The 21,399-nt window shown below is 37.4% G+C and overlaps 5 protein-coding genes across 7 annotated transcripts; 2 read left to right on the top strand and 3 right to left on the bottom strand.

Moving 5' to 3' along the window:
• The first annotated feature begins 345 nt into the window (after nucleotides 1-345).
• Nucleotides 346-8,277, top strand: LOC110845389 (coiled-coil and C2 domain-containing protein 2A-like). 3 transcript variants are annotated; one of them, XM_035855360.1, is made up of 30 exons: nucleotides 346-478; nucleotides 560-1,033; nucleotides 1,113-1,222; nucleotides 1,308-1,446; nucleotides 1,545-1,671; nucleotides 1,741-1,898; nucleotides 1,976-2,274; nucleotides 2,366-2,678; nucleotides 2,777-2,872; nucleotides 2,949-3,027; nucleotides 3,139-3,302; nucleotides 3,380-3,494; nucleotides 3,573-3,785; nucleotides 3,874-4,069; nucleotides 4,140-4,210; nucleotides 4,276-4,499; nucleotides 4,610-4,707; nucleotides 4,783-4,863; nucleotides 4,952-5,123; nucleotides 5,203-5,398; nucleotides 5,492-5,722; nucleotides 5,829-6,012; nucleotides 6,097-6,209; nucleotides 6,311-6,457; nucleotides 6,552-6,692; nucleotides 6,777-6,913; nucleotides 6,997-7,092; nucleotides 7,169-7,385; nucleotides 7,476-7,545; nucleotides 7,606-8,277. In XM_035855360.1, exons 2-30 carry the CDS (start codon nucleotides 573-575, stop codon nucleotides 7,722-7,724), a joined length of 4,767 nt encoding a protein of 1,588 aa, XP_035711253.1. In that variant the 5' UTR covers nucleotides 346-478; nucleotides 560-572; the 3' UTR covers nucleotides 7,725-8,277. The 3 variants fall into 3 exon arrangements, with proteins under 3 accessions (XP_035711253.1, XP_035711264.1, XP_035711258.1); XM_035855365.1 differs by lacking the exon at nucleotides 346-478 and having other exon boundaries at nucleotides 517-1,033; XM_035855371.1 differs by lacking the exons at nucleotides 6,997-7,092; nucleotides 7,169-7,385; nucleotides 7,476-7,545; nucleotides 7,606-8,277 and having other exon boundaries at nucleotides 357-478; nucleotides 541-1,033; nucleotides 6,311-6,407; nucleotides 6,777-6,806.
• Nucleotides 8,129-9,594, bottom strand: LOC110859112 (ER membrane protein complex subunit 8). The gene is made up of 3 exons (XM_022107986.2): nucleotides 9,062-9,594; nucleotides 8,816-8,962; nucleotides 8,129-8,735 (listed from the first exon to the last, which is right to left on the bottom strand). The coding sequence occupies exons 1-3, from the start codon at nucleotides 9,323-9,325 to the stop codon at nucleotides 8,475-8,477; spliced, it is 672 nt and encodes a 223-aa protein (XP_021963678.1). The 5' UTR covers nucleotides 9,326-9,594; the 3' UTR covers nucleotides 8,129-8,474.
• Nucleotides 9,595-9,645: 51 nt separating this feature from the next.
• On the top strand, nucleotides 9,646-10,705 carry LOC110859122 (tetratricopeptide repeat protein 32). The gene is made up of 3 exons (XM_022107997.2): nucleotides 9,646-9,901; nucleotides 9,990-10,170; nucleotides 10,268-10,705. Exons 1-3 carry the CDS (start codon nucleotides 9,752-9,754, stop codon nucleotides 10,387-10,389), a joined length of 453 nt encoding a protein of 150 aa, XP_021963689.1. The 5' UTR covers nucleotides 9,646-9,751; the 3' UTR covers nucleotides 10,390-10,705.
• Nucleotides 10,520-17,183, bottom strand: LOC110859093 (calcium-transporting ATPase type 2C member 1). Its single transcript, XM_022107960.2, has 23 exons — nucleotides 16,753-17,183; nucleotides 15,981-16,654; nucleotides 14,888-15,276; nucleotides 14,545-14,803; nucleotides 14,407-14,475; nucleotides 14,230-14,335; nucleotides 14,088-14,124; nucleotides 13,856-13,980; nucleotides 13,561-13,760; nucleotides 13,381-13,470; nucleotides 13,183-13,290; nucleotides 12,919-13,112; nucleotides 12,673-12,848; nucleotides 12,434-12,537; nucleotides 12,286-12,337; nucleotides 12,121-12,177; nucleotides 11,985-12,042; nucleotides 11,702-11,871; nucleotides 11,463-11,626; nucleotides 11,372-11,397; nucleotides 11,243-11,312; nucleotides 11,028-11,169; nucleotides 10,520-10,953 (listed from the first exon to the last, which is right to left on the bottom strand). The coding sequence occupies exons 2-23, from the start codon at nucleotides 16,371-16,373 to the stop codon at nucleotides 10,820-10,822; spliced, it is 3,123 nt and encodes a 1,040-aa protein (XP_021963652.1). The 5' UTR covers nucleotides 16,374-16,654; nucleotides 16,753-17,183; the 3' UTR covers nucleotides 10,520-10,819.
• Nucleotides 17,184-17,345: 162 nt separating this feature from the next.
• LOC110859100 (reticulocalbin-2) lies at nucleotides 17,346-21,048 on the bottom strand. The gene is made up of 12 exons (XM_035855423.1): nucleotides 20,707-21,048; nucleotides 20,449-20,618; nucleotides 19,714-20,302; nucleotides 19,502-19,566; nucleotides 19,267-19,414; nucleotides 19,019-19,175; nucleotides 18,796-18,928; nucleotides 18,489-18,554; nucleotides 18,198-18,321; nucleotides 18,055-18,110; nucleotides 17,920-17,979; nucleotides 17,346-17,826 (listed from the first exon to the last, which is right to left on the bottom strand). The coding sequence occupies exons 3-12, from the start codon at nucleotides 19,908-19,910 to the stop codon at nucleotides 17,771-17,773; spliced, it is 1,062 nt and encodes a 353-aa protein (XP_035711316.1). The 5' UTR covers nucleotides 19,911-20,302; nucleotides 20,449-20,618; nucleotides 20,707-21,048; the 3' UTR covers nucleotides 17,346-17,770.
• Between the last annotated feature and the right edge of the window lie 351 nt (nucleotides 21,049-21,399).

Genomic DNA, 21,399 nt, shown 5'->3' with positions numbered 1-21,399 from the left:
GCTTTTAGAAGTTTACAAGGCAATGAGATCTGCTGCCTTGCATTCTTATATATTGTTGTTCATATCCATCTCTCAAGGAGTATGCAGAGACAGGTACAAGAAGCACGATGAGATTGGCAATTGGTCAATGCAAATGCATGAACCCATTGAATCTTGAAACTCTGTTCAGTTTATTATGCAGATTGACAGAAAACGAAACAGACTATAATATGTCTTGTGTGTAACTCATGTAATGCATTCGAGGGCAAAGTTTAATGCATGTAAATGAGTAAGTAGGGGTTCAGATGTGCATATGAAGGACCCGTGCATGATACATAATGAGTTGAACATGACAATTTTACGATGGGAAAGTTTTATTAGAGAAACAACGGAAACGATCCCAAATGCATGCATGTGCGTAACCTTGGTAAAACCCGGATGCAAACATCAACAACCGAATCGGGTAGTGAAGGGATTAGCATAACAACATTTTACCCGTGTAATATACCATTTTACCATTTACTTGTATATTGCTTTAAGATTTTTTGAACTTTCGCAAAGCCTGCTTAATAATTTCTAGCGCCACAGTATTGATGGCGACTAAAGGGACAAGACATCGCCAAGGGTGGGGAAGTTCACCTTCACCTTCACCTCCGATTCATAAAGTTAGACATCGCCCTCCTCAAAAAAGGTCAGTCTTTACTGCGTCCGACATTGAGACAGACGACTCGGAAGGCACTCATCATGATCGTCACTTGAGAAAGGCCAAACCTCACACGGCAATAGAAATAGACAAGGACTTGGACCTTACGCCGGATCGTCCTTCATCAAGCAGGATGATTCTAGGACCGCCACAACGAAGGTCAAAATTTCGAGGACAAAGTGATGACGAGGAAAGCATCTACAGTCTGCGGGAAGATAAGGACAATTTTCAAACTGCGACAACAGACACTGAAGGAAATCGAGAGATATTAAGCATTAATAAAACCACGACTGCCTTGTTATTAGCGGAGGAAGCGTCGCAGATTTTAGGAAGCCCCATAATTAATGACGGGTATTTTACTCATTTATGTAGAGAAATTGCATTTTATGAATATTATAAGGACTGCTACACATTGGCACATCCTGAACAGGTCCACTAGGAATTACTGGACCAGTGTGACCTTCATTTCTCCAGTTCACTGGACTAACGATGAATGGGAAAGAATGAGGGCATTGACATTCTACCCGTCCGCCGGTCCAGGTTCAGCATAATATTCAGCGTTTTTCTACAATTTTATCCAGATTTGAAATAAGTATATGATATTTTCGAATATTTATGAATAAAGTACCTGATTCTAACAAAATTGAGGATGACATTGAGAAACGAATCCCGGACGATGAAGGCCTTTACATGGGAGATCCGGTGAAATTAGGAAATGGAAATTGGAATCGTCTTTATTGGCGATTGCTCAAACAAAATGCAAAGTATTCAATTTTCTACATATTTACAACGACAGGAATTATTCCACTTTATTCGTGACACTGATGACCTATTAATAACATATTTATACAATATAATATAGCTACTGGTTTGGATCGGATGGGAAATTATTTTGTTACGCGGATCCATACAGACCAGAACCTGTGCAGTTGTTTCGAGAAGATCAGTTCAGCATGGAGGACATTCAACAATCAACTCGTTTCGTTCCGGTATCCTGTTTATTTTTTTGCCGTTTGTGGAAACTAATTAGATTCTAATTAGTTAATCTCCATTTGTAGGTCAAACTTGACCCCTTCTTACAAATCGGGAATTCCGTTCAACCTTACGTGTTAGAAGTAGATTTAGGATACGTCAACTTTATGCATCATCCCTTCTTCAGCAAAGAGCACGTATTGGCTTCAACATTGCAGAGGGCATTTGAAACGTACTCCCGAAGGTAATCAATCACGATAACCAGCATACTTACGCATATAAATATAACTTGTGTTTACAAATAAATAAATTTGACCATAGACACGAAGAAAAGGTCACTGATCGAGCCGTGAATAAGCTAAAGGCCCTCCGAGAGGCCTTAGCTCACATAAAAGCCTCCACAGAACACATTTCTCAAGAACTGTCTAATGAGACGAGTTCAAACATTCGAGAAAAATTGGTGGAAATGCTGACCCAACTCAAAGAACGGAGAGAATCCTACAGAGCTGAAATGCGAAAGGTGTCATTGGCTCGAGACCAAGGTCATTGGGATGACAAAGCGTCGATATCAATGGTTTTGGAAGCATGGAAAGAGTTGAAAAGCATTCGTGAACATCAAGGTAATGCAAAATGTGTACAAATGTTGTCGTGTGACAGATCTCCAAGAGACTACAGCCTAAATAATAATAATTCGCAATGTATTGTGTATAGGTTTTATAAATACTATGCTCAAACTCAACATTATCGAGCTACCAAGTGATCCCAACGAAGAGTTGGAAAACTGGGTGTATGACATTGAGCAAGACTTGCAAGACATTGAGGAAGAAAGTGAAGAAATATTTGACAAACAAATGACAAAATATCGAGCCAAATTAAAACGTTGGACGATGAAGACCCAAAAAAACAAAGGAAATAATAATGATGGAAATGGGACTGACGAATCGGACTCTTCGTCACTTTCCCGGCGGCCAAAACCTCCACAAAGGCCGTCCATTGAAGAATGCAAAAAAGTTATTGAAAAACGGTATGCAAGTTAACTGGGTGGAATATGGGTAGAGTTTCAGTAACGAATGATTCTTGGAGTGCGTCATATATATTTTCATGAATAATACATGGAAATAGGTACAAAGAGATTCGGAGGAGGCCAGGAGAACCACACATTGTTCTAGAGTTGGTCAACACTGTGTCCATTACACCAATCGGTCAACTTCCTGAAGAGTAAAGAACCCTATGATTTTCCACCTAATTTTGATATTACAAGAATTTTCGAGTTTTAAATCCGCATGCATTTCAGAGCTGCAAAGGAAAAACAGCGGAGGAAAGTTCTTAAAAGATGTAAAGTGGAATTAATATTGTCGTTGAATGGGAATGAGGTATACATATTACATTTACATACATATTCAATACCTAAGTACTTATTTGCATATTCTCTATACACCATCTTACATATCACTTAAACCTCAAATTATGTCACGCAAATGCAGATATTTATCTCCAAACCCCGAGAAATAAACGCCGATTTTTCAGTTTTCTTGGGATTCAAAGTACCAATTTCATTTAATGAGACTCCAGAGTTGTTGGAAATGGAGTTGGTGGATTCTGAAACTCGAATAAGAACTCTGAAAATCCCAATACCGTTGCCGGACTGGTAAACCATAGACACATACCTATGCACTTTTCCTTGGTTAATTTTTTCCAATGCTACGTATTCATTTATTTATTTAGGAAGACCACAATTGAAAGATGTAAAATGAAGAAAATCATGTTTTTTGCTAATGACGTCATCAAGGTTGCTAATTCTGGGGTGGGAAGTGGAGTAGACTTTGATATCAACGGAAAAGTGCGTCTTCCCCGTACTCTTATAGCGATCGTCCTCAATGCAGCTTAAGATAACTCCAAATTTTTGCGTTTCATTTAGGACCACGAAGCCATTCAAACCAAAGGAAATATCTCAGTCCGATGTGGCTGGGCAGTCAACGCGGAAGGGAGTATCCAACATCCTTTGGCGAAGAGGGAAAGTTTTGCAGATAATGGCGAACCTGGTGCTGATGAGTTTACAAGAAAACTGTCCACCAACTCATTGTCAGATCCAAATGATCCTAAAAATGCTTCACGACCTCAAAAACTTTCAGTCAGTATAAGAAATTCCACAACTTGGATGATTTTTGCACATTATTCAATGTGCTTTATTATTTCATATTAAATTGCGATATTATCAGGGCTCTGGATTTGTCCCACAACTTTCTTCCATCTCTGAGACACTGCCAGACGCAGTGGATGATTGCAATATGGGGGATGACATAAATGAAAATAACAGGTTTGGGTTGGACACGCTGATGACAGACTTTGACTTTTGTGCCGAGCATGCAATCGAAAAGTCGTCGAGGTACAAGCTGCTTCAACTCAGGGATCAAGGTCAGATTTCGTTTCCATCAGATATCGACACTTCACTCACGTCAGTCACAGGAACTTTCTTGTTTTTAAGGTGTTCCCGAGTTTAAGAATATGAAAATGATATCTCCCTTCGAACGTGACATTGCAATTGACATTTTCTCGGTAACCTACTAAATGCACATTTCGGTTACATATTTAAATAACCAAATCATGGTCTGTCTTTTCAGGCATACGAACGAAGATTGAAGGAAGATCTCCGCAAAAGGAGAGGTGACAAGACTTTGGTTCACTTTGGTAGGAGACGGCAAATTGAGGATGATTTTGTGTACGAATCCAACCGTTTGGAAAGAATTCGTGAAATTCGCTTAAGTGTGTTGCAACTATTTGAGAAATCTTTGAAACAAATCACATTCGAGGATTTGGTGATTGAAGAGCAGATTCCTGATATCGGGTATTTTTACACCTTCATATTTTCTATTATTACATATTATATTTACTTATGTATTTTAAAACCAGACCTATCGCACTAAAGTTTTATGTTCACCATGATTTTTGTTACAGCACTCTTGGACTGAATTTGATGTCATACTTTCAGCCGAGAAGACCTCTGCGACCCCAACGCAAAGAGCGGAAACGGATCCAAGCGTCAAATCTTGTGGGTATGTATGTTACTTATGGGTCACAAATTTTACACGGAATATAGGATTCAATATGCTTATGGAACTCATATGCAGACACCAAAATCGATGTAATCTTCAATATCGTGCGAGCTTTCAATCTGCCACTAAGAAAAGATTCGGATGTTGGATTAATTAGTGAGATAATCAATTATGAAATAATTGCATAATATATATGAATATGGCTGAGGTAGCAGCGGAATAATATGGTTTTGTCCTTATACAGCCACGGAGTCCTTAACAGGGATTCAGTTGCAGAAAAATAAACGTTCCGAGAGAGGAAATTACTCCACCGTGAGACCTTTTGTAGAAGTGTGGTTTCAAAGGAAGAAAGTCCGCACCACAACGGCCTTGGGTTCCAACCCAACTTGGAATCAAGAACTGCAGCTCAACTTGACGTGAGACTTTTTAATTATCATTCGAATTATAGGGTTCAGTCAAATTAAATCAAGAGTAATGTTTACTTTTTATTTTAAGTGTGCCAAACGACGACTATTCTCAGACGAATTTGAGTAAAATGGATGACTTAATGTTTCTCCTGATATATGACGAGGTCCCAGTTGACCTCTTGGAAGATGATCGACGCAGAGAAACAGATATTCACCAGCGAATAGAAAGACGATGGCTTGGCTCAATTACCATCCCATTTTCAACCCTGTACACGAATGGCAGAGTAATTATTAAATTAATCTATCCCTTATCCTTTTTATTCACCAGTGATAATTAAATTGTGGCTGTGCACTGATTTATCGTACTTGTTGCGCAGATTGAGGGGACATTTAAAATTAAAATGCCTCCAGTTCTTTTGGGGTATGAGCCACAGGGAATGGCGACACATTTTGGAGGTTTGACAATGTCATCCAAGGCCGGGATTAGTGGACCATCCTCGACTAGTCTGACAAACAAAGGAACAGGGTCCCTGCAGAGCCAGACGAATGCATTTCTCACAATTTTTATCACTCTTCAACCCGCAGTTCAACCGTCGAGCAGTCTCAGGGTATCGTATGCTATTCTCTTCATCACATAATTGTCACATACCAGACTCCATAAAATAACAAGGAGTGTTTAAAACGCTACACAATTTTTGTCCTGAATACTTGCAGGAGGACAACGCTACAGGTGAAACCAGTGAAATGATGGCTTTTGTTAAGAATTGGAAAAATATCTTCGAAAGAAGGTTTGTTGAACGGATGGTTCGACCATTTGTCATGACTGCGGAGGGCGACACTATTATTTGCACCAGATACATGACGCCCATCCAGCCACCGGATGGTTTTCTCCATGAAGGTATTCATGCATATAAATCAGTATACAAGAACTTATCAGAGTGAAGTTTTCATTTATTAACGTACTGATTTTTTAAACTTGCAGAAGCCGATGTAGTTCAGAAGATGGAAATGTTGGCCCATTATGTCTCTTTATTCCCGTTTGTTCGCGACTCCACTCTTGGGATCACAGACTACAGTTTATGGTTTCCTTCAGATGTAAATAGCATTATAGATTTTTACTTTGTGACATTTACACTCACCCATCAATGAAGTATTTAGAAGAATTTGACACATGCATAAACCATTTGAAATTCAAGGTATTTGTTGGTACGCCTGGCGGTGGAGTGGATGATCACGCCGTGCTGTTGGCATGCTACTTTCATTTCATGAACATTCCGTGCTGGATTGTTCAAGGTAATGCAATTCCTGATGGACCAACGACATTTATAGTTACTTCCTTTAAGGTGACCTTTAAACACCAATCAATTTGTTACATGGTTCCATTTATTGCCAAAAATGGTATAATGAGTAGAAAATTTCATTCAATTTCCTCAATAGAATGTTGGAGAGGACAAAGGAATTCCAAAGAGCATGAAAAACACCGAATTGATTTGGAACCCTTGCACTGGAGAACACTTCGACGCAAATGATAACTTTTGCCCACTACAGAAAGTTTGGAGTGTAATTGGAAAGCAAAATGTATGTAAAAGCGAAATAAGATTCAAACAAGCAGCATCTTTGCTGTCGACTACATGTTTTATCAAATTTCGTAAATCTGAGCAGATCTGGGCAAATGTGTCAGAGTTTGAGAGGCCACACCAAATAGAGTGGAATATTGGAAAGTCCAAAATGTGGCTGCCCCTTTTTACTAAACCAATGGCTGACGATAAGATGCCATGTGTGCAAACTGGAATTAAAAGGTATTTACAGCATATAAAATCTTCTAATAAAGGTTGGTCACTCAAATCATAAATACATTGACGACTGAAATATTGCATGACAGATATAAACAGGCCGATCAAAACCAGGCAAATAGTTTGGCTCAACGAATTGAGAGAAACTTGAAGGACAACTTTATGAAATGGAGAACCACTTCCAAGTATGAACAAACTCGCAAAAACTGAATATTTATGCATAACCGACACGTGTGACCATACATTTTGTAAATCTTTCAGAACGAACTGGAATCGTTACTGCAGCGCGACTCTAAGACGTTTGTTGCCAAAATTGGAGGAGACCAAGTCGAGTGGGACTTCCACGACCAGGCCCCACAGCGGTCCAGGAAGTGGCAGCATCGAGTCCAACATTTTAATGAGCACCCACTCCGGCTCTGTGACCAATCTCAACGAGGAACACTTGTTGGAATTGAGAGAAGTGATGTCGTCCTTTCAAGTAAATTTGTATATTAATGCCATTTCGTGCACTGTGCTATATGCAATCAGAATGAATTAAGTAAATGACTTGCTCTCTCTCTGCGCGTAGATGAGCGGATTTCCTTTGCAGCAACCCTACGTGAATATGCATTCGATTATGGAGACTGTGTTTGCAACGGGTAAGCACTAATTTTAATATACGTAGCTTTTGGAAGTATTTTTGTATTCCTTGTTTACAGGGGTTCACACAATTGACACGCCCGACGTGGAATTCGCTTTGGCTGCCTATGCTCACGCATATCCTGCAAGTGTTTATTCCGTTTGGGTCTATGTCGCGGCACTCCACCGAAGAAAATAACTAAATAAGTGGATGGATAACTTAAATTATTATTAATTCTCATGATTTGTTTTAGCAGTTGTAAAATCTTTTAAAATTTTCTATATTTGGACTGTTCCGTAAAATTATACTCGACAAAAGACAATGTTTCACATGCGACGCATATTGAGGTGTTTATGACAAATATAGCAATTTCATGGTTTCCCAATGACTTTAAGCCATATCACCAGAATGAGTTACTGGATTAGTCGTTACACTAGTCACTGCTAAAAATTTTCAGAAATAATGGGTTTACAAATTTTGACGATGATAGTAGAATTGTAATTTATTTTGTAAAATTGCGTATATATAATGATTATATATGTATAAATTGTTCAAGTCACTCTTAATAAGGGCCAATATTAAGCTATTTATCTTACAATTAGTTAGCATAGGAAAAGCTTGGAAAATGAAATTTATTATGCATTGTATTAACGAATAGAAATTCAACAGGAAACAAGAATTAGACCATATAGTTTAATTTGTAGATGGATTACGACTTTGGTACAATTAAAAATGATACTGCTACTCTGAATATTGGTTTCATATTGTAAAGTGACAAAAACTGACTTTAGGACGATTCAATGACCTTAAATAAAACGCATACTACTTACTACACATTTCCCATAATACCAATACATACAAACCTTTGTTAGTTTTCATAAATGTGGAATACACAAAAATTTAGATACTATTTTAACAATTCTGTCCTGCTACAATTTCTATATTAAATCAAGACGAGAGCTGTTCAATCATCTGATTTACCGTGGGATTTACCCAATAATTGAGACTGATGTCTTCCATATGATTGTCGAAATCTATCAAACTTCGATAAACTTTCGCCTGGATAAGTGCAGAAACTGTTGACAAAGCGCCATCTTCGTCAGGTTGAAGGTGAATTCTTGACTCTTTTGCTTTTAACTTTCCGTCTATCCTCTGGTAAAGGTTAAAAGGCGCACACTCCAAGTTGGAATTCAATTGCTCGTTGTTAACCTGAACAATTTAAGAAGCTCACTTAATTTGTACATTTTAATTTTTAATGCAACCCAATCCAATGCAGTCAATCTTCTTACCATTACAATTAACACGTTCTGATTGAGTTCAGCCAACTTTTCAGCTATTCGGCAGGCAACAAAGTCAGGCGTGTTATCTTTTAGGCTTTCGTTAGCTTGGTAGTAGCCAACGATTTCGTATCCCGCTCCCTTGCAGAATTGCTCTGTCTAGTGTATTAAACAAAAATTACAATTTGAATCATTTAAACCAACCTTAAATAGTATTAAGATATTGGAGCAGATGAGTTAGTCAAATTATTAATTAACCTGTGCAAGAGCGATTTCCATCATGGGAGTGGTGTATTTGCACAAGTGAAGCAAAGGGATGGCATCTTGTATAACAAGTTTCCGCGGACCTTGTGGCTGATCTTCTGGTGAGCCTTTTAACTTTTTCCGTATCAGCAAACCGTTAACAGGGTTTTGTGGGTACTTGGTCACATGGAGGATGATTTTGGAGAAGCACTCTAAAGAAAATGTCACTTCCGAGGACGTTGACGACGAAGTTTGTGGTGGTGGCGGTGAGGATGACATTGTATTGATGCAGACAATTAGTTTTAATTTAAAGCAAAACAGAAGAGTATCAACATCAACTTGACTGAAGAACGAGATACAAAAAAATTACACTAACATGAGACCTTTTAAGACAAACACCTTTATGTAAGTTTGGTTTTTCGATGTACTCGTCACTTCTCCTTGGCTGGACAATAAATTGAGGACCTCAATTCGAGGTAGCAGCAGACAATTCAACTTTTCTGTCTTGCTTGACCGTGGAGTGGAGAAACTGCGAGAATGAAGTGACTTTAGTGTGACTGGTCTCAGTTCGAGGTTGCCGCGGCTGAGCATTGAGTTAAACCTGCGACAAGATAGACATTTGAGTTGGTATCAACTATCAAGTCTTTGGGGTCAAATAATTGACAATAATTGACAATAATTGTAAAGTGATTTACAATTGTTGGGATGGATGGAAAAGAGGAAGAGGCAGGTGAGACGCAGTTTAACCACGTTTTGAAGGCGGAGGTGCATCTGCGAGAAAGTCGAGACTTTTCGAAAGCTCAAGATCTTTACTCTGAATGGATTGAAAAGTTCACAGACGTACAAAACAGTGAGGTAGGTCAAGAGGGTCACACTGACTTTTTCATACAAACTTAATTGAGAGAGGAACAAGTCAAAAGGAACAGCGTATTGCCATATGTAGATTGTGGCATCGGATGAGACGTGGAGAAAGCGTGTTGCTTTAGCGTACAACAACCGAGGTCAGTTAAAGTACTTGCGAGTAGATTTCAATGAGGCTGTCCAAGATTACAACAAGGCATTGGAATACGACCCAAACTTTCCTGCCTGTTATTATAATAGGGGAACTATCCTGTACAGAATGGGTAAGTGTGAAGTGACGTAAAGACCATGGCAAGCTATATAAAGTAGCAACAACTAATTGGTTAAGTAATTTTAAATTTCATCCGTAACTTTCTTCAGGATGCTTTGACAATGCAGTTCTGGATATGAGAAAAGCTGTAGACCTTTCGTCGGAAACGGTAGAATTCAGGATAGGTTTAGAGCAATGTCAGAAAGAGTTGACAAATCGGAGTGATACGTGACACGTGCTCTTTCTTAGGATTAACCGTCCAAAGTACGTTTTTAAATTGTATTGCTCATGATGACTGACGTATCAGTTTAATTTTTCAACTTTTATATCTAGTTATAGTTGCGCTATTGTAAGTCGATCAATTAATTTCTGCAAAAGGATTTATTTCAATATATATATATCGATATATGTAGTTTAACATTATTAGATTTTGCATATTTCCAAATGCATATAGAAAAATCAACTAAATGCAACAAAATTCTGAACGTAATTATTATAAAGTAAAATACAAATCATTATATTGAATATCACTTGAAATATACATAAGACTGCCAAGATCAAATAACTTAGTAATATTCTATAATTAAAGCCACGTCAAGTTGCAGTCATTTGTTTCGACCCCAAGTAAGTTGAGATATTTAGCAAAGTCACGAACGGAAGCTCTACACAAGGTCATCAATCTTATCTCGTCGGTAATATGATGCCCGAGCACTTCCATATGCTTTGCGTTCCATAAACTTTTTAAACTCCGCAACGATGAAAACGGTGGATGTTAAGGCTATCAGCCCTAGAATATCTGTTTAAATAGAGCCCACATATGTTAATAAATAAGGGCACGTGAAGTCAACCATCCCATTTTTAACTGCATACCATTTAAAGTTAAGGCTTCAGTCTGAAATACGGCTTGAAGAGGCGGAAAGTAAATGACCATCATTTGACCAACCAGTGATAGTGAAACAGCAAGTAAAAACATTCTATTAGAAAAGAATCCAATCTCCAAAATCGACTTTTCCTGTGCATAATAAGGGACTCGTCAACGTCATGTATAGCTACAAAACGCTTCAAGATGAGACTGAGTTACAAACCTGAGATCTGCAGCTAAGAGCGTTAAACATGTCAAAAAACACAAAGCAAGTGAAAGTCATGGTTGTGTCCCTGGAATAAAACAACAGTTCTAATTTTGTAAATTTAACTTTGTATTAAATCGTACGTACCTTGGAGTAATTATATTGTCACTCATCTGAAAATGCCAACAAGAGGAACTATAAACTGAATACATTTCTAACAATATTTAAAGTCTCGTACCTCGCGTTTGAACACCCACAGCGTACCAGTGATTATAATTATTGCCGATAGGACAACATTTACCAAAAGTGGTTTTGTTATCATTGGCTCTTTGACATTTCGAGGTGGTTTCTTTAGCACATCTTTCTCCACAGGTTCAACGCCCAGGCTTTGTGCAGGAGGTCCTATACGAAAATATGATGATTTAATTTATGACTGAATATAATATAAATATAACACTCAATTGAAGTGGCCCATACCGTCCATGATGATATTAATCCATAATATTTGCATGGCATTAAGAGGATTCGGAATTCCCATTAGCGTAGCCAACGCAATCAAAAATAGTGCAGCGATACTTGTACTCAGTTGAAATCTCACAAAGTTTCGAATGTTATAAAAGATGCCTTTTCCTTCCTCGATCGCAGCACTAAAAAACAATAAGAATTTTTGAGATACTGAGAAAATTTCCTAGTATTAATAAAATAGATAAAACTTTGGAGCTTTAATTTAGCCGCATTATGTGTCAAGTATTATACTTACACGATTGTCTTGAAATCATCGTCCACCAAAATCATGTCGGCTGCTTCTTTGCACACATCTGAGCAACAGATGCAGGAAATCAGGTACTTGGACAGTCCAAGTTAGACTACATATTTTATGAAATTGCTCTGCTTACCGGTCCCGTTTTTGCCCATAGCAATTCCAATGTCTGCACGTTTTAAAGCGACTCCATCTGTTAATTAAGTATAATCATATTTAATATCGTCGGCGCTTTAAAATATTTTGACATAGCTCAAAAAGAATATTTTTAATCATTTACAAAAAATTTAAAAAAACTGACCATTCACTCCATCTCCCGACATACCAACAATATGTCCTTGACTTTGCAAGGCCTATTGTAAAAAAAATAAACATTTTTTAAGATATATACAACTATGCAAGTCTATAAGTTAGAGATGACGAGTACAAATTTGCAAATGAGAAAATACCTTCACAATTTTAAGTTTATGTTTCGGAGCCACGCGATAAAATATATTGATTCGAGGAACAGTTTGTTCTAAAGTAATGTCATCCATTCTATCCATTTCTGGACCTGCAAATATAATTTAATATCCATACATATTAAATATTTTTATTGTAATTATGATATAATATATATATGTGTGAATATATAATTGTAAAGAATGTTTGTGCTTTGCCAAATTATAATCAATAAATACAAACTAACCAGAAATTGAAGATCCGTGCACCACATCCATTCCAACCATTCTGGCAATTGATAAAGCTGTTTCTTGCGCATCACCGGTTAACATTTTGACTTGAATTCCTGATGCTAGCAATGTCTGAATACAAGTCCTAACACCTGGACGTGGGGGATCTTGCATTCCAAGCAAGCCCATGTACCTGAAGCAAAAATAAAACACTTTACAGTATTAAGTAATGTAAGTCATAGTAATGTTTCATGTTAACTAACGTTAGGTCTTGGAAAGAAGACCCTTTTGCCATAGCCAAAACTCTAAGACCTTGTCGCCCCAAGTCATAAGCATTGGTCAATATCTCTTCTTCCTTTTTTAACATCATGGGCTTGGGTACTCCAAACTCGCTATAGTGGGTGCACTGTTTGATGAGACGCTCAACAGCCCCTTTTACGAAATATACTTCTCCATCCTATTGCAAAAACATATAATTTAAAACTACAGATCACGATATATGTATGTATGTATAAATAAAATGGCACCTGAGGAGTGTTGCGAGATGAGCACTTTACAGCCATCCATTTTTGTTCCGAGTTGAACGGAAACTCTTGTAATCGTATGTACTGCTCCCGAACGGCATGCATGCCAAACTATAGAAGGGACACTCAGTAAATTAACAATTTCAATGGAAGCAAACGAAAATATTGCATAAAGTACATATTTGATCAGTAAATTTATACCTTCATGGCTGCAATCACCAAAGCACCTTCAGTCGGTTGTCCACGCAAGCCACCGCTATTTATCATAGCGTTATTACACACGTACCCAACCTTGAATAAATAAATAATTACTGTAAATATCCTCAAATTCCTCAATATTTAATACAAAATGTACTACTCTGTTATATATAAATATGCTACCTCAAGAAGTCTGTAGATTGATTCTCGCACAGTTTCAGGCTGAATGTACTGTGTATTTCGAACTTTAATTTCGCCAATGGGATTGTATCCTACCCCTGTGACTTCAGCAAAGCACCCCTCTGACGTCATGATTGATGTGACGGTCATCTCATTTTTGGTAAGCGTCCCAGTTTTATCAGAACAAATGACATTGACACAACCTAAATTAGAAAAGTTATTTTAAAGGCTGCATTGTATTTATTATGCGTTTCAGTGTGTGCTGGATAATGTCGTAATTCTGGACGACGACTCTCACCTAACGTTTCAACAATTGGCAACCTTTTAACGATTGCGTTTCGTTTGGCCATCCTCATCACTCCTAATGCTAAAGTAACGGTTACGACGATAGGCAGTCCTTCAGGAATAGCAGCCACTGCCAAACTGTAGGAGGAATAAATCGTAGTGTCAGTGTCAGCCAACCGTGTGTATTATTAAAAATAAGCATCCGTAGTATTCAACAAATTATTTTTTGTAAGTATATCCCTCACCTAACACCAATGTTGAGCATTTCAAGAAATGGTTTTCCTATTAAAGTCACATAACATTTTAATCACTCAATCTAATATAAATAACTAATAATTTAGCACGCATGTATTATATTATGACACAAATGACGAAATATACACTCACCTTGTAACCAGCCAAGAAACCCAATCAACCCAATAATACAAAAGGAATAAAATGAAAGCTGAGCTCCTAATATGTCCATGCTCTTTTGCAATGGAGTTTTGGGTGCCTACCAAAAACATTAGTAATTTTACATTATATATGCATGGATGAATTAGTCTTAATTGGTAATTATGATACCTCTTCAGCCTGCATCATTTTAAACACTTCTCCAAATTTTGAATGTTCGCCTGTACTGATGACGATTCCCTAAGAAGAACAAAAGACCCTGGATAAGCCAACTTGTAATATTATTATATGTACAGTAAACACACTTGCCTTTCCATTTCCACATCTAACAAGAGTGCCCATAAATGCCACATTCTTGACGGAAGTTCCATCACCAGCGTAAATAGAGGGCTCAGAAATTTTTTGGAAAGGTTCAGTTTCGCCGGTAAAGCTGCTCTCGTCGATGGAAAGGTCGACTGCTTCGAAGAGACGAATGTCCGCAGGAACTCTGTCTCCAACATTTAAATAAACCGTGTCTCCAGGTACCAAGTATTTAGCTAAAAAGGTTTGAATATCACCACCTCGAACGCTGTGAATAAAGGAATTATTATTATAGTAAAATGTCACACTGTTAATGCATGTATACACAGCAGTTTAGTGGATAAGGATTTACCAATTGCACGAGGGTGGAACTAGCTTTGTGAGTTCTTGCAGTGATTGTTCAGATCTCCATTCCTGAACGAATGCGACAGTAACGACTATAAGGATTGCGACAGTTATAGATATGGCATCGTCGACTTGCTTCATACAAACGCTGACGAATGCGGATCCCAGGAGGAGGAGGATGAGCGGATTTTTGAATTGGTCAATATATTTTTTCCATAGGGGATCCTCTTCATTTACCACAAATTCATTGGGGCCTAATATTTTTCTTCTGTGGTCAGCTTCTTTCCAAGACAAACCCTCCCGAATGTTGGTTTGTAACTGCCATTCCACGTCACCAGCAGTCATGCCACTGGCCTGCTCCGCAGATAACCACATGTCGGGGGCAATCGTCTGCAACTGCAATGTCATAATGACATAATTAGAAGATCAATCGTTTTCATAAGAAAATATTATAACAAATATACTTATATTATTCAACCTACATAACCTCCACCATTTGGACCACCATTTGGACGTTTCAAATGCATTATCTCTTCAATCTCAACGCTAGTATTATTATTATTATTCTCCATTCTGACCCGATAAATTCAAGAAATTTGACTTCACAGGGACTTGTTGCAATATCAGCAATAATAGCACTACTATATATTGCCTTTTGCCTATTGCCTTTTGTCCAGTAATACGATCCATGATGATATCGGAGATCCTATTTTATATGTATGTATATACTTATACAATCATATAAATATTAGCAATCACTCTACCCGTCATCATAAATAACCTTTATCCTCAGAAGGATTTAAATTAGCAAGACGGTGGTAGGTTGAAATTATTAAGACCAAAATCCCTGCTGGAATTTGCAAAAACTGATTAAATTACGCAATCTACGTCACCACGCCGAGAGACGTGCCACTAACTCACTAACCCACTGTTATTAACGACAACTACATATTCATTGTCCCATATCGTCTTATCATATCAGTTGTGATAAAAATGATAAGGATTTCTCATGCTTGCGTCAGTAATAATTCCTGCTAAGTTTACCCTCTTGTCTTGTCCATATCTTTATTACCTGTTATTTGTTTATGCTCCAATTTTACCTTATTTATTTCCGCAAAATTTTGATTTTTCTTCAACTGGTCGATTCCACGAAACGCAGGATTCTCGTCTGGTGGAAATGAAACGACCACTGCTCCTGAACGTTCAGCATGTTTATCATCCGGGTATCTAAAGTCAGAATTCTTTTTGGATAGCTTTCTCCCATTCACGGGAGCACTTTTGCCGTATTGGTCATGAAAATTTTGCAAAGAGTCGACGGAATTGATTGTGGTTTGAACAGCTGACATGGGCTTGCGATAAGGTAGTGGTGGTGGTGATGTCACAGTTGTTGTCGCTGGTGGATAAGAAGAACAAGTCGTGTCGGTGAGAGCAGAGTTGATTATGCAGCTGCTGGAAGTTTGTGTGGAGAAAGTGGTGTGTTGCTGAGGGAGCATGACTCCATCGGAGAAAGCAGCTCAACCAACCAGCCCAACACTACTAGCTTTTTTTCTGGATGGATTACGTGGAATTCGCGAATTCTCTTCTTAATAAATAATGGCAAAAGTTCGGCTCAGCCACAGCAGCGGCTTCCGGTGGGACGGATCTGAAAATGCGAATGAAACTATCCAACTTCTGAATTCTGATTTCTGATATATATCTTCAAATCATGTCACATGATTCATGTGTAATTGATTAAGTCAAGCTTTCAGTTTTCAAGTTCCCAAGTTCTTCAAATCTATTGCAGGTAGAAATTAGCCAATAATGATTATTAGGAGTATTCATTTTTAATGCAAAGTTGAATAAATTATTTGTATTATATAATCCTTTACTTACAATACAATCCGACCGAAATCAATTTTGAAGGATAGATATTTCTAAAACTTGAAGATCTAGGTTTTTTGTTGGAAGATGGCTTGATATTTAAAACGCTCACAAACGTAAGATCATAAATTCGTGTGAATTTTTATTATATTCTTATTTACGCTGTGTGAATATTAGTGAGCTGTGAACAATTTCAATATTCTCAGATTGAGCATCTCATTCAATAATAATAAATATGTAGTGGATTTGTGACTGCTGTTATTATTATGCTGAGAAAGTTGAGACTTGAGTGTTACTGTAAAACAGGTCAAAAGTTTTACCTTTACGACCATAGGATCTAGTACACTTTTCTGAAATAATATTATTTCTTTGCATAATATATGTTTAACAATGCAATGTGTCAGTTTGATGTAAAAAGCTGTTCATTCCATGATGATGACACACGTCATTCACGGTAAACTGGGAGATGCACATTGCACATTGGATGAGCTATCTCCACCGGCTCATCACAAGAAGATGACATGAATGCATAGAGCGGTATTATATCTTCCTTGTATTTGTTAACACGTAATGAAATAATATCTAGCCAACCTATGAGAAAGATAACATTGCATTGTTATATTTCTTTCCATCAGACAATAACGACAGCAACTCGTCAGCATTTGGATAGATCGGGCGTAAATCGGTCGTCGGTCCAGACATTTATTTCAGGGACCATAATAACAAAACTAAGTCAAATTAAAGTCTAGTTAAAAATATTTTGCATAGATTAAAATATTAAGGGGGCAAACATTAATTAAAATTCCACTCTGCGTGCGCACGTTGATGTTGTAAGAAGAATGAAGAATAAATATCTTTTATAATACTGCTACTAGTAGTATTACGTATTTTAAAATTAGAAATCCCGAATCCGTTTACAATTTAGTCTTGAACTTGGGGTTTCAAACATGAGTAATACGTAAAAACAACGTATAATTTTCCTCTTCCTTTGGTAATATCTCTTCGTGATATTTGCGTTCTGTTTGGTAGTCTACAGCTCGTCTTTGAATTTTTCCAAATTATGGAGATGATCTCCATAGTCAGTGGCTAAAAAAAACATTTTTGGTTTTATACAAGGTTTAATCCAACCACACAGTTTGATGGAAACACAAAACAAAGTTAGTTTAAGATTATGTCCACCTTCACTTCCGACAAATGTATCATGATGCTCAAGAATTTCTTCTGGTGTGAGTACTTCGTCTGAAAATAGTAAATTGGTAGTTAGTAGCAAAAATAATATTTTTAGTAAATTACAAAAATGCGCATCAACTCTACCGTGATTGTCATCTGCAGAAGCAAACAAATGTGCAGATTCCTCTCCAGCTATTTCTCTACGCAAATAATGATAATTCCGGATTAACCACGTAGTAAAAAAAATTAGTTTTTGTATGTTATCAAATAGATATAGTGTATCGCACTCGTTGCTTGGAAGAACCCAAGAGATAATTTCCTGTCGATCGAGGAGGCCATCCTTATTCCAATCTAGTTCATTGTCGAATCTGTCCTTTTCATCATCCAGCCACTTTTTATCTTTGTCATGACCTGGAATTGAGCAGTTTGTTATCATTGAACAGTGTTAAGCTAATTTTTGTAAATTCATAGCCAAATATAACATAAACAAAACAGTTTTTACTGTTTGATTGTATTTAAACTTTTTAAGCAGATATCATAAGCAACAAGTGAAGTAGATACTTAAGTCAAAAATCTACCTCTATCTCCAATGAACTCTTTAAAATCAATCTCCCCGTCCTTATTAGTATCCTTACTATCAAGGGCTGAAAAACAACAATTTATTTGATGGTTTAGAAATTGCGGACTTTGTGTTCTTAAGCCAGCATGTGGTGGACATGTTTTAAATGTGTAAGGTAAGGTGTGAATTTCAAATATTCATATTTTAGTTGACTAATTCGTGCAATAAAGAGTATTATTCACAAGTTAGTTGCATCATTTAAATAGGATTAGTAGGAGGAATCAGAGTCAATTAGTTAGGTTATGGTGCTTAATTACAATACTAACTTTGTTGATATACAATTGGAAGCATTTTTGGATCTTCCTCTGGATGAGTAAAAGAAACAAATTCCACTGCATCTAAGTACCCATCCTTATTCGCATCGGCCGCAGCGAACAGCATTTTATCATCCGCAAGCATCTGTAAAAGATGGTCATAGTTGTCACACTTGTAAAACAATTATTAGAGAGACACATATGTACGTAGGTATAACGGATTGAATTGGTCTACTTGCTGTTCTTCGATGTCATTTAGGGGGATACTACTAGGATTGCTATCGAGGTCAACTCCAAATGTTTCTTGAACGTATTCCTTCCACGTTACAAGTCCGTCTTCGTTTTCATCAACTTCTTCCAATCTCTGCTTCGATTCCTCCTCAGAAAGCATTCTTTTGGAATAATATAATATTCACAATTTTACACAGTACGAAGTTTTTAACACACAAAAATAGTGCTAATTAATATTAACAACGTATTTACTTAAAAGATCTGATAATCCATGCTTTTAATTCTCCTCGCTCAATTAAGCCGTTCTTATCCAAGTCCATTTTCCCAACAAGAATTGCCAGCCTTGCTTTTGCTTCTTCTTTTGGAAGGGAATCAAATTCCTCAGCATCCTTTGTGCTACCTGCTCAGATAATCAAACCAAGATAAGTATATCCCACCATTATTAACTTATTTAGTGTTAAAATTTAAACTTGTAAATGCTTAACACCTAAAATAGCCTCATGGTCAAATTCTGAGTGGTGACCGTCGGACGACCCATAGTGACTTTTATCTCTATATCCATGATTTAAAAAAAATAGTTCAATTAAAAATTGCCCAAAATTTACCTTATTACTAGTCACATGGTTTTTTAGGCTAATCGACATCAAGTGATATATTTGGAAATATTAATTCTAGTACATATGCATAATTTATATTTACCTTGGACTAAATGCTCCGTCAGCCTCGCGTTCTCGGCTTGGACTTCGATCGTCGTGATTCCTTATATGTGAATGACTAGCAGCGATAGCTCCGTTAGTTTTATGTACAAGGGAAATTAAAATACTTAGTAGAAAAACTGATATCAAAGCCGAAGCTGAAACAATATGATAAGCCCCTATTCTTGACGTGTGCTTCATATTTATCACCAATTATGTAAAATAAAGCAACTCAACTGTGAAATTGTAATTTGTTTAATTTCCAAAAGTTGGTAGTTGACCTTTTAAAATACAAGTCAGATTATATTATAAAGTTGAAATGAATATGTATTTAATAATTTGATTATATGTACTGAAATATCAAAGAGGATTGTACTTGGACATTCATATTAAATAAATGCTTCTGACAATTTGAGACGGATTGAAATTTATAAATGTAGACAAAAAGATCTCAAGAATCCAAATGATTACGAAGAATTGGTTAGCGAAGATGGCGCTCACATGTACATTTTCGGACGATTTCAAGAATTCTGGAGGGAATCCGGCCAAAACATTACAACGGTTATGAGATGACTGTATTATTTCTGATGAATCTGCAAATTTACAAATTAAATCCATTTGTACACAATGATAAAATTCACAGTTGCATAACAAAAAATGACACGAGTCACAAGACTGTATATACAGATAATTTGCTAAAATAACTCCGCCTGAAAAAGGGGTGGGTATCGCTTATTACCATTTGTTATCGGGCATTTATTCGGCTACCGAGGAGTTGTCCCACTCTGCATAGGCCTCAGCATGGGTGTGGCTATCCATAACCCGGTTGTCAGTCTCAACTCGTGGATTTGGCCCTTCCAGAAATTGTGGCAACTTTTTCTCACAGGCAAGACGAACAATTAAATTGACCTAGAAATCGCATATTAAATTACATGAGTTATTGCATACTATATTACTTACGTCCTAATTAATTTAATACATACTGTAACGTCCTTACCAAACAGCTTCGTTTCATTTCATGAAATGGGAGGGCTCTGCGGAGATAAATATTAAAAGGTGGGTCCTTATAGATACGAGAATGAAGTGGTTTCTTCTGAATTTCAGAGACTCCCGTCTTGTTCTTACGCCCCGTAGCATTCCTGCTCTTTCCCATCGTGATTATAAACCAACAATTTACCAAAATCCGACGAGTTGAAAAACCTGTCGAAAATTAAAACTACGACTATTGCACATTCGTATGACTGATGCGTGTGTAAATAAACCTTCAGCTGCGAAGAGAGAAATGAGTGAGTAGTAGTGTTTATTTCTTCGTTCTTGTCCGTTGTTCGCACGTCTGTGAAGCTGTACCTGGGTTTGAGTGCACTGCTGCCGCCCACCGTCCAGCTTCCTACCGCCAACCGCCGCCTCTCTTCCTACCGCCAACCGCCGCCTCTCTTCCTACCGCCAACCGCCGCCTCCCTTCCTACCGCCTACCCGCAGATGCCACTTCCAAAAAACCTTGTACATCGACTTCTCTAACCCTTCGCCGTACCATAATACCCCAAAATGTTAATTTTACTCTAAAATACTCAAGAAATCCCGAAAACTAACTAACAAACTAACAAAATAATCCGCATAGATTCCTACAGCGGGATTTCAATCCACCGCCTCCATGCTTGTATATATTACTGACCACACCCCCTGGCATCAT

Source organism: Folsomia candida, unplaced genomic scaffold (genome assembly GCF_002217175.1).
Source record: "Folsomia candida strain VU population unplaced genomic scaffold, ASM221717v1 Fcan01_Sc001, whole genome shotgun sequence".
Taxonomy (NCBI): Eukaryota; Metazoa; Arthropoda; class Collembola; order Entomobryomorpha; family Isotomidae; genus Folsomia; species Folsomia candida.
Note: the sequence above shows the minus strand (reverse complement) of the source record. Positions and strands in the feature narration are given on the sequence as shown.

Bases quoted from the DNA above. Each gene is read 5' to 3' on its own strand.
- LOC110845389 (XM_035855360.1), top strand. From the start codon at position 573: ATGGCGACTAAAGGGACAAGACATCGCCAAGGGTGGGGAAGTTCACCT. The intron at 2,275-2,365 runs GTAATGCAAAAT...TATTGTGTATAG, and splicing joins AAGCATTCGTGAACATCAAG to GTTTTATAAATACTATGCTC. The intron at 3,786-3,873 runs GTCAGTATAAGA...CGATATTATCAG, and splicing joins CACGACCTCAAAAACTTTCA to GGCTCTGGATTTGTCCCACA.
- LOC110859112 (XM_022107986.2), bottom strand. From the start codon at position 9,325: ATGTCATCCTCACCGCCACCACCACAAACTTCGTCGTCAACGTCCTCG. The intron at 8,963-9,061 runs GTTAATTAATAA...TTAATACACTAG, and splicing joins TGGAAATCGCTCTTGCACAG to ACAGAGCAATTCTGCAAGGG. The intron at 8,736-8,815 runs GTAAGAAGATTG...TAAATTGTTCAG, and splicing joins AGAACGTGTTAATTGTAATG to GTTAACAACGAGCAATTGAA.
- LOC110859122 (XM_022107997.2), top strand. From the start codon at position 9,752: ATGGATGGAAAAGAGGAAGAGGCAGGTGAGACGCAGTTTAACCACGTT. The intron at 9,902-9,989 runs GTAGGTCAAGAG...TGCCATATGTAG, and splicing joins CAGACGTACAAAACAGTGAG to ATTGTGGCATCGGATGAGAC. The intron at 10,171-10,267 runs GTAAGTGTGAAG...AACTTTCTTCAG, and splicing joins AACTATCCTGTACAGAATGG to GATGCTTTGACAATGCAGTT.
- LOC110859093 (XM_022107960.2), bottom strand. From the start codon at position 16,373: ATGCTCCCTCAGCAACACACCACTTTCTCCACACAAACTTCCAGCAGC. The intron at 13,471-13,560 runs GTAGCATATTTA...TATTTATTCAAG, and splicing joins CAATCTACAGACTTCTTGAG to GTTGGGTACGTGTGTAATAA. The intron at 11,170-11,242 runs GTTTGTAACTCA...TATTATGCACAG, and splicing joins CTCTTAGCTGCAGATCTCAG to GAAAAGTCGATTTTGGAGAT.
- LOC110859100 (XM_035855423.1), bottom strand. From the start codon at position 19,910: ATGAAGCACACGTCAAGAATAGGGGCTTATCATATTGTTTCAGCTTCG. The intron at 18,322-18,488 runs GTAGATTTTTGA...GCTCAATTCCAG, and splicing joins AGAGTTCATTGGAGATAGAG to GTCATGACAAAGATAAAAAG. The intron at 17,980-18,054 runs GTAGAGTTGATG...TACTATTTTCAG, and splicing joins TTCTGCAGATGACAATCACG to ACGAAGTACTCACACCAGAA.